This window comes from Bos grunniens, chromosome 18, assembly GCF_055505025.1.
Source record: "Bos grunniens cultivar Pamir isolate PY7600 chromosome 18, Bosgru_T2T1.0, whole genome shotgun sequence".
Classification (NCBI taxonomy): Eukaryota; Metazoa; Chordata; class Mammalia; order Artiodactyla; family Bovidae; genus Bos; species Bos grunniens.
In genome coordinates this window covers 13375198-13385450 of record NC_141182.1, presented here as the reverse complement: position 1 = coordinate 13385450, position 10253 = coordinate 13375198, and the positions used below count along the sequence as shown (strand labels likewise).

The 10253-nt window shown below is 50.8% G+C and overlaps 1 protein-coding gene across 5 annotated transcripts in view; it reads left to right on the top strand.

The window, feature by feature from the left end:
- The first annotated feature begins 869 nt into the window (after positions 1 to 869).
- KLHDC4 (kelch domain containing 4) overlaps positions 870 to 10253 on the top strand; it is a 30310-nt gene continuing 20926 nt past the window's right edge. For 4 of the 5 annotated variants that reach the window (XR_015145345.1, XR_015145351.1, XR_015145350.1 and 1 more), the window contains exons 1-4: positions 870 to 1028; positions 4304 to 4395; positions 6862 to 6940; positions 7516 to 7614. Coding sequence is in view for 1 of the 5 variants with exons in the window: in XM_086350267.1 (XP_086206393.1) it covers positions 930 to 1028; positions 4304 to 4395; positions 6862 to 6940; positions 7516 to 7614 (369 nt within the window). In the remaining 4 variants the exon portion in view is untranslated. Of the gene's footprint in view, positions 1029 to 2654; positions 2699 to 4303; positions 4396 to 6861; positions 6941 to 7515; positions 7615 to 10253 lie in introns of those variants that run through there. The other variant, XR_015145346.1, reaches the window with a different exon arrangement.

The following is a 10253-nucleotide window of genomic DNA, read 5'->3' as shown; positions in this document are numbered from 1 at the left end:
ACTGAGGAAAGGGTCCCAGGTCCCAGCCTGTCTCAATTTCTTTAAGGCTGAGTCTTGTGGTGTTTCACTCACAAAGCAGGAAAGATTATTTCCTCGTTTATGCTTTCCCTTTGCTGTGTGTTTGCTTGTCCTTGTCCTTAATTTGTTCTATTTCCTGATTCTGAGCATGAAATTATGCCTTCTAAGCAATGAGAGGCATTTTCACTCTGCTCTGTCCAAACCTTAGCAGTCCACGTACTATACGTATTTTTTCACATTTATTACGTTTAGTCAAAAGCTAGCGGGCAGTTTCGGTTTTCCAGACTTGGAAACTGACTGCTCTTGGAGCGGGGTCATTAGCCCTGCGCCATGATGGAGAGAGCAAGTCCCCTCACACAGTATACTTGAGGACAGTCACCTAGAAGGCGGGTGGGCAGGGCTGTTTTCCTTGCCGAGCACAGTATCCTCAGCCCCTAACAGTATCTAGTGCGTTTTACACCTTCGCTCGGGGTCTGCGAATCCTTTAAGAGCATGACCGTCTCTCCAGGGCAGGAAGCCACAGCAACTATTTAATTTGCCAAGGGTTCGTGCTACCGAGTAAGCCAACTAAGCCACTGTGCACGGGGCTCAGCACTGTTGAACAAACACGGCGGAGCGACAGGCGCCGCGTCCCCGGCACAGCTGAAGGGGGAAGAGGAAGGGGCGCGGCCACGCTGCTTCTAGGCGGACACCACTCCGAGCCCGACGGCCCAGGCCGGTTTGTATAAACGGACCATGAAGGACTACGGAAGCAGCCACCCCCAGGAACAGGCCCCACCATTCGCCCGGAAACGCGCGAGAGGCGAACCGGAAGTGACGCACTCTCTACGCGCCCCCAGCACGTATTTCCTGCGCGCCGCGCGCCGCTAGAGTCTCACAGGCGGTTCAGAAGCCTCCTTGGATCCGGCGCGATGGGCAAAAAGGGCAAGAAAGAGAAAAAGGGCCGCGGGGCGGAGAAGACGGCCGCTAAGATGGAGAAGAAAGTGTCCAAGCGCTCGCGGAAGGAGGAGGTGTGCGGGCCCGGGGGGCGGGCAGGCTTCTTTCGTCCGGGGTCGCGGGCGTATCCGGGCCCCCCCTTGAGGGGCGCTGGCGGCGGCCGGGCTGATCCGGAGCACCTCTGCAAGCCTCAATCCTCCGCTTTAAACGGGGCACGTGACCCTCAGGGCAGCCCTGAGCAGTGAGCATCGGTGGAGGGAGTGGGACTGTGGGAAGTTCCGTAACTGTTGATGGTGACCAGGGCTATTTCTCTGTGTCTGTCCCTGTTTCCCTCTGTCTCTCCCTTCCTCTCCCTCCCTCCTTCCTTTCCTACCCTCTTTATCTTTCCACGTCTTTAGCAGGGTCTGCAGATGACTCAGTACTAAACTTAGAGGCGAGCGCTCTGTTCCTAATTGACTGTTGCTCAGGGACTCCCTAACCCAGGACAGTTTATAATGGTTAATGAGTGTTTGCTGCCTCCAGGCTTTGTGCTCCCTGGGCTTTCTCACAGCCAGTTGAGTTAGGTAGCTTTGGCGTCTCCACCTGACAGTCAGGAAATCAGAAGCTAACAGGTTACGCAGGTCAGCTGTGAGGTGGCCGGGAACTGAAATTTGACCAGACATCTCACATCCAGAGCTATTGACCACATACCCTGTCCCTTTTCTTCGTAAGGCATTCGTGTGTCTGTTTCGTCATCTATCAAATAATGAGGTTGGGCTCTTTCTCTCTCCATCTCCCGTCATTTTTCAGTTGGGGTTGGGGTGGGTGACTACCCTGGAGGTCTTTAGGGACAACTTAGAGTTCCGCTCAGCACAGAACTCATGTCTCAGATACCTGGTGACATCTGCACACAGGTGGCGGTCACACAGATTGATTCCTTCCCTTCTGCACGGTCCTGCTGAAGCCCCATTTCTTCACCCTGTCTGGGCGACCTGCATCTCCTGGGCTCTGCCTCCTCAGCAGCTCACTCCCCAAGGGCTTGCAGGGAAGGTTTTTAAAGACAGGGTGACAGAAGGGGCTGTCGCAGCATCAGCTCATGGACATTCTTCTGTTTGGTTGATAGTGAAGTAGTTGGGAATCAACGTCATCAACCTTCTGATTTCAGCTGGTCTGGAGTCTCCATCCTTGTGGGCAGCATGCAGTTAACTTCTTCCACTTGGTAGGGTTTTCAGTATCTGCAAAACAGCTCAATGGACATGGCTCAGAATGTCCATGGCTTAAAGTCAGAAAAGTCCTGACTTTAAGGCTAAGTTACTTTTATTTTGTCTTTCTTGACTTTTTTCTGCAATTTCCCACTCTTCTGATTAAATTTATTCTTTGGAACTTGAGAAGGCCTGGGAGGCTAAAGTTTTTCTACAGACAAGAGTCAGGCGGGGGACATGGCGGGGGTGTGCGGTGGGGTGGGATGGGGTTGTTCTGTCCTGGGAAGACCCCAAAGACCCCAAAGTCTTGGTTAGAAGACAGCACGGCCTGTGCTTCTAACAAAGGGGGCGACCAGACCTGCTCCCAACCACAGACATCATGGTCGCTCCTGTTCTCGAGTGACAGGGTGTTCAGTGCTTCCTGCTAACCTCGCCCAGCGTGCGTCAGTGCCATGACTGATACTCGCCCCATGACTGATACAGCAGCTCTCCCTGCAGGCCTGCTTGTCGCAACCATGCCTTCCTCCCACCTTGATCCCGTCTTCCCTTCTGCCTTAAGGAAGGTAATGACACTGGACTGGAACCTCTGAGTTCGTCAAGGTTCCACTAGTCCCTTGTTCACCTGTCCCTTCCTGGAAAGAGCCAGTGGTTCAGTAACTTGTCTTTAGTACCTAAAGGAGCATGTTTTGCACTCGGGACTTGGAGTCAGCAGGTCAGCTGTTACACAGAAGTAATAGGATGACAGGTGTTTCTGTGGACTCTTGTGAGGGTGCAAATTGGTAGAGTCAGTTGGGTCTTAAATTGTCAGTACATACAAAAATGGCAGATACAACATAGCAGTTGCACACATAAAGATTTAGCTTGGAAAAATTACCCCCAGCTCTGCAAAGACAGATCCTCCAACAGCCATGGTAGTATTGCTTGTAGAGTTTTGGAGTTGAATCAGATGTTCAGCAGCAGTGGAATGGGTGGAGAAGCTGTGTGGCACTGCCACCATGACAGTGAAGAGACTCAGGGCATCAGGCTGCTCTTTCAGCAGGGTAAAGCAAAGAAACAAGTTGCAAGGGAATATTCAGTGTGATGACATTTACATGGAATTGGAAAACTTGAGACAGTAATGTACAGAGCTTAGAGATACGTTAACAGGTAGTGAAAGCATATAGAAAGATGCCTGAGAGTCAGGAGCCCTCAGTTCCAGGCAGCGGCTGCTTCCGGGAGGTGAAGGGGGTACCATGGGGAGGGGGGTTGCAGGTGGCTGTTCAAGCCCAGGGCAAGTGATGTTCTGCTGAAAGAAGCCAAGAGGGAGCCTGGGCAGCTGGAGAGTGAGGAGGTAGGGTGAGACATGAGGTGGGCGAGGGAGGAAGAATGGCCTGGAAGTATTTGTAGGTGCAGGAAGGACGCCTCTCCGACTTTCAGGCCCTGCAGAGTGTGGAAGCTGGGCAAGAGCTGGCATGAGGTGAAGTGGGGAGAAACGATGGGGGACAGATGCCAGGTGTCAGCATGAGCCAGGTGCTAGGATGAGCGTTGACAGGCAGGTGGGAGACTTTGCTGTGACAGACGGGTCAGCATCCCTGTGGGCTGGGGGACACTAGTGTAAATTCAGGGACTGAGGGTGGGAAGTCTGAGTTCCAGCACTGCCCAGCCGTGTGCAGAAATAGGCACCTTAACCTCTAAATCTGTAGTTGTAACAGTGGAGATGTTCTTACACAGGTTGGCTGCAGCTGGTAGTTGACGACCCCCCCGCAGTGTGCAGGCACATGTCAGTAAGCAGACTGACATGTCTGGGTCACTTGGAACTTACATTTTGTTATGTTGGTAGAAGGTGGAAACTAGATAAATGAACTTAGAAATGTCAGACCCTGCTCTGCGGACAACAAAGCAGGCTGGTGTGGTGGCCCGGGCTTTGGTTTCTGGCGGTGATTGAAGGTGTTGGCGTGAAATTGGGTGGGCTTGTCTGAGAAGAAGGCCTTTGGTGGGTGTGGGGAGTGAGGGTTTGGATTGAGATGACGCATGTGCCGTGTGCCGGAGCTCAGGTGCTGAGTGTTTGTCCTGTGTCAGCTTCTGTGACTTTGAAGTGGAAGGAACAGTTCTAATTCCTGTCAGGTCAGGGGGTCTGAGGAGAGCTGACCCAGGCATTTGGCCATGTGTAACTGCTTGTCTGTCTGCAGGAGGACCTGGAAGCCCTCATAGCCCACTTCCAGACTCTCGATGCCAGAAAGACTCAGGTCGTGGAGACACCCTGCTCGCCACCTTCCCCACGGTAAGCAAGCTACAGGGTAGCTTCTGACAGTTTTCTGGTAGAAATTGGAAAGCTGCTTGAAACAGGCACCATGTTTTCATAAGTAACCGGGCACTTGGGCATTTCCATCATTAGAACCCACTAGATCAGCTCCTACTAGACAAGGCGCTTTTTTCACCTCTGCCTCTGACGGGTGGGAGGGAGGCAGTTCAGCTCTGTTGTTGCATGGAAACACGGAGAGGAGGTCTGCCGGCCCTGCTGCTCATCAGGGAGGTTATGCGGGTTTGAAACCCCACCTGGTGACAACCTGTGTTGAGGGTTTTTTGTAGACAGTGTTGTGTTAGTTTCTGCCATACAACAAAGTGCCTCAGTTGTGCATGCATACATAAATGTTGTTGTTGTTTAGTTGCTAAGTCATGTCCAACCCTTTGTGACCCCATGGACTGTAGCCTGCCAGGCTCCTCTGTCCATGGGATTTCCCAGGCAAGAGTACTGGAGTGGGTTGCCATTTCCTTCTCCATGTGTCTGAGGTTTTTAAAGGCTCCTCAGAGGTACAAAAGTTAAAAAATCAAGATGCTTTTCACTGTGCTCATTCATAGCGCTTTTATGTTCTCACGTGGAAAGTGTGACCATTAAACATAAAACTGTAAGCCATTTTAGATGGGTTTGTAGTTTATGTGAGGAGCTCCAGTGTCTGTTTTTAGGGTTTCAGACCCGGTGGAAGGAGGAGGAAGGAGCAGGCTGTGGTTTTTCCTTGGCTCCTTATCCCTTTGTTCTTGCCTCCTCAGCAAATGCCAGCAGTTCTCTGGTTTGATGCAGGACCCAGGGCTCCGTCATTCTTATCCCTGCTCCAGGCAGAGCATGGCCAGGACACAGAGCTCCTCGAGCTAGGAGCCCAGGGAGGCCAAGTGACCCTGATGAGGAGATGCATGTCCTTCGGAGAAGGGGAAATGCCTAACTTCCCAAGCATCCAGGGCTGTCTTGTTAAGCTGAGAAATGATTTGCTTCATTTCCTTCAGGCCTGAGTGGAGGCCTTGGCCCAGCACATCACAAAGGGAGGTGGTGGAGTGTCCCCTCCGCCTCAGTGGGGTGCAGGACATGGCCTGAATCCCACGACCTTGCCCCCAGCATGTGGTCGTTGCCTTTCAGGGTCAGGAGCAGTGTGCTTACTTCTGAGCGGACACCAGGGGCTTTCCCTAGGCTCCCAAAGGTTCCTCCTGTCCTTCAGTTCATAAATTCCCCTGGGAGTCAGGGTTTATTTTCATTTTATTTGTCATGTTATCTTTGGGTCAAGCCTAAGGGTCACATATGGTAGGTGGACATGTTCATCTGAATTGTTGAAGCAGATAAATCCATGAGATCGTGAAGGCTTTACCTGTGCAGGGCCCCTGAGGGAACTCGCTTTGAATGCGGGTTGATTTTTTTTGGGGGGGGGGAATGACGTTTGCCTTAAAGTATGTTGCTCTAAAAGTCAGGTGTAATGTTCCAGTATAATTTGAAACCTTGGCAGTGCCCTACGTCACCAGGTCACTGGGCAGCCTCCTGAAGGAAAAGGGCAGGTGCTAGAGATGAGATCTGCTGGGACACAGACCTTTCAGGGGTCACCTCAGTACTGTCTCAGTTCCTACCACGCCATCAAATTACAGGAAAAATCCATGAAAATCACCAAGTTTAAGTGTGTGTATCCCCACGTCTTTGCTCAGAGATGATTTAATGGGAGCGTGAGGGCAGGGTGCTCGGTTGTATTGGAGACCACGGTGCACTATTTTGACTTGAGGGTTTGACTACAGAGTTTCTCAGCCTATAGAATGTCTCTGTGTATAATAAATCCCCAGTTAACAACGACAACAAAAAAAAAACAGTTTTCCCTTTCCCTTTGAGAGGCATTGTTTGGCATTGATGTGGTAGAGGACATCTTGGGAACACTGCCCCAGGGGCTTCTGCACAGAGAGTGTTTTCCCTCCCCGTGGCCATACCCTTCAGTGCTTCCTGCTGAGATGTCAGGGCTCACTTAAAACTCCTGCAGAGCTGTTGCCTCATCCTCATGTGTGAAAGTAAGCAGAAAGGTGTGTGCATTTTCCACATGGAAGCAGTCTGGGATGTGTATTGAAATGCTTGAATAGTGGACCTCTGAAGACAGTTAGATTGTGATGTAGGAGGACAGAGCTGTGAAGCAGGACGGCTCTGGGGAGAGTGGCACAGGAGTAGGAGCCCCCGACTCCCCCCCGCCTGATGATGTTTCGCCAGATGCTGTGTGAGAGGCGCTGGGCCCTCCTGGGAGGCTAGCCTGGGTGTCAGTGTCCTGAGGGTGATGCTGCCATTAAGGGCGGTGCCTCAGCTTCCGTCCTCAGCCCGGCTTCTCTTTCCCAGAAGTTCAGGACAAGCTGGTCCCCGGTGGTGCAGCCTGTGGAGGCAGGGAGACAGGCCCTCAGTTTGGGCGTCACGTGGTTTGATTTTGTGTTGAGCTGCTGCTTGTGTCTCTTGCAGGTTAAATGCCTCCCTCTCCACTCATCCTGAGAAAGATGAATTAATCCTTTTCGGAGGTGAATATTTCAATGGCCAAAAAGTAAAGTATATATTTTATTCTTTCCCTTCAAATTTTCCTGAGTCTCATTTAGAGGAAAATTCCTTTTAGGCACTGATGTCAAATTCCCGTTGTTCTTTAACTCCCCGTCACGTGTCCTGCCTCCACACAGCAGGACTGGCCTGGGGTGTGGTCCTTGACAAGCCACCAGGGTCCTTGCGGGCCCTTGAGGGTCACGGCTCTTCCTGCCTGCATGAGGTGGGCCACGCCCTGCTGTCCTTCCTCGTGATAAGTTCCCAGAGGTGTTTGAATAGGCAAAGTGCTGATACATGGTAGAGCAATTGATAACATCATAAAAACTGTAAGTTTGATTTTTGAGCAGACCAGGTAGCCCTGTGTTTCAGAGCTACAGATGAAATAGTTCCAGAGTCCTGAGCTCAGCTTCCCTGCACGGCAGTCCACAGGTGGTCTTTGTCTTTGTGTCAGCATCCTGGAGGGTCCGGGAACTGGCCTTAGGAAGCACACTGCCCAGGGAGAGCTGGTGATTGAGCTCTACCTTCTGCTTGCCATTGCTTGTGTGGAAGCATCGTTCGTGAAGTTCCTCTTCCTTCCTGCAGACTTTTCTGTATAACGAACTCTACGTCTACAACATCAGGAAGGACAGCTGGACCAAAGTGGAGATCCCCAACCCACCTCCAAGGCGCTGTGCTCACCAGGTACGTGTGTGTGACCGTCGGCCTCCCCTCTTCTCATGTTGGGGTCCTGACGCAGGATTCCGTGACGGACTTTCGAGCTGGCAACCTCCTCACTCTGCTGTCTTCGCCTGGAATGTGTTTTTTCTATTTTTTGGCTGTGCTGGGTCTTCGTTACCACATGGGCTTTTCTCTAGTTGAGAAGAGCGAGGGCTGCTCTCTAGTTGCGGTGGCCTCTCTCATCACAGAGCAGAGTCCCTGGGGCATGCGGCTCAGTAGTTGTGGCGCACGGCCTCAATTGCTCCGCATCATGTGAGGTCTTCCCAGACCAGGAATAGAACCCATGTCCCTTGCATTGGCAGGCGGACTCCCACTCGACCTCCAGAGAAGTTCTCTTGTTCATTCTTATAACTAAGTATTTGAAACAGTGTTGGGGCTCAAAAGGTAGTTTGAAAGAGTGAAACCTCTCCAGTGTCAGCCTCCCAGGGCGTGACTGAAACATTCCTCCACACTGTGGTTCTCCTCCTGATTCAGTGCTCAGAAGTAGCCTCCTGACTTGAAATTGGGTCCACAAGGGGGACCTGCCTGCCTGAACTGCATCGACGTCTTGTGCATAGCAAGGCTTGCAGCCATTTGGACTGGTTCATATTTTGGAAGAGAAGCGTGCACTGCTTTTTGATTTAGAACCTAGATCTTAGTAAGCCTGGGTTTTAATTAGTAACTGGCTCTTGATAAGTTCGAGTCCATTCACCTGAGCCTACTCCAGCTCTGAGAACATGTGCACCCCGGCCTCCAGGCTAAGCACCGAGTCCTGTCCTGGTCCAGGAGTACTCTAAGTGCCCCCGCCCGATGCCTGGCCAGTTCCCGGGCCCCAGGCAAGCAGGCTGAGGGGCTTCTTTGGTGGTGTTTTCTTATCTGTTTCAATTAGTTATTAACTGTCCTTGAAGAACTAGTATCATAAGAGTCTTTGAGATTTTGGTTCAGTCATTTGGGCAGGCTCTGATTCATATGTATATCTTGTGAGTACTTCTTGAGTCTAGGACTTAATTTTATCCTTGTAGGTAAGGTTGGCTTGCTATTTACTCTGTGAATTTTCCAACAAATCAGAGCTATGGGAAACAGAAAACTGGGGGTGAAGTCTTTTGCCTAGAGATCATTATAGTGCAAATTCCACTGCATTATATTTTGAGATGTAAAAATTTCCTCATTTTGGACTAGTTCAATGAATGTGGTAACAGAAGCCACGTTCTTTATCTTCTCTTTAATCAATCACGGGTAGAAGGAGTAGAAAGAGAAATCTTATATGTGCACCCATCATTCTGTCATTTCTCTGAGATCCTAGATTTTTGGGGGTGAAGTTTATTTTAGCAGGTAATTTGAAAATTTAATGCCATTTTCTAAAATTAATACAGCTGGTGAGAGAAAGGAAAAGGCCACAAGGCCCCCGAAGGTGTGCCCAGCAGCCTCGTGGACCTCACTCATCAGGTCTGCCTGGTGCTCCCCTCCCGGGACCCTCCCTGGGTAGAATGTTCAGATGCTCCTGTCTGGGTGGACTGAGCAGGACTGTTGAGAGTTGAAGGGCGGGGGAGGAGGGGTTTGGGCGCAGCTGAAGTTCACCTCTTCTTACTCATCTGATGGTTTGTTTTTCCCGAAGCAACAACTCACTTGAAACAAAACACATTCTTGCAAACAGTAGAACAAACAGTTCCCTATGGTTTAAATAAAGAGTCACCTCTGTTCTCGTCAGCCTTTGTGTGTGCATGAGCAGTGAGTAGTCGGTGTTTACAGAATGCCTACTCCTGGGTGATTGGAATTGTGCCCACAGTGCCCAGGGGAGCTGCAGAAGGCATTTCCTTGCTGCTCAGTCACAGCTCTGTCATGTTCCACCTGAGCAGCAGGGGTGGCTTGCTCACTGGGAACTGGACATCTTTTACACGCGAGGCGCACTTCCAGGGCTGAGATGCACCAACAAAAGGACCCATTTACCGTTTTTTATTATGTCTCCTGGGTTGTTTTCTTTGGTCCTGGTGGCCTGGCAAGTTGTTAGGACTCGGCTTTCCCAAAGTGGATGCATGTGGCTGACATCAGAATCCACTCACAGAGTCTGTGTGTTGTTTTGGACTCCATTGTGCCTTTTTTTTTTTTGGCCTTTGGAGGGAGAGTTGTGACCTTAAGGTTTTCTGGACATGATTTTATTCCATTGAAGACAACAACACAGAAACCCAAATGCCTGGGAAGCGTACAGCCTTGTGTGACACGTAGGAAGGTAGACACTGGTGGGGGAAGCCCTGCCTCGGCCTGGGAGCAGAGCTGTCCTGCTTTGGCCACTGGACGGTGTTCGACCTTTGTTAGGTCCAGGGGACGGTGGCCGTCAGTCCGTTCAAACCATTACTTCAAAACAACTGTGAGTATGTATATGTGTGTGTGAACATGTGTTTGTAAAGGAGTTTATTGCTTTATTTTCAAATACATAAATTAATCACTCCAAAGTGGGCCAGGGGGCTCAGTGGTAAAAAATCTGCCTGCAGTGCAGGAGACACAAAAGCTGTGGGTTCCTTCCCTCATTGGGAAGATCCCCTGGAGGAGGAGATGGCAACCCACTCCTGTATTCTTGCCTGGAGAATCCCATGGACAGAGGAGCCCGGCAGGCTACAGTTGATGGG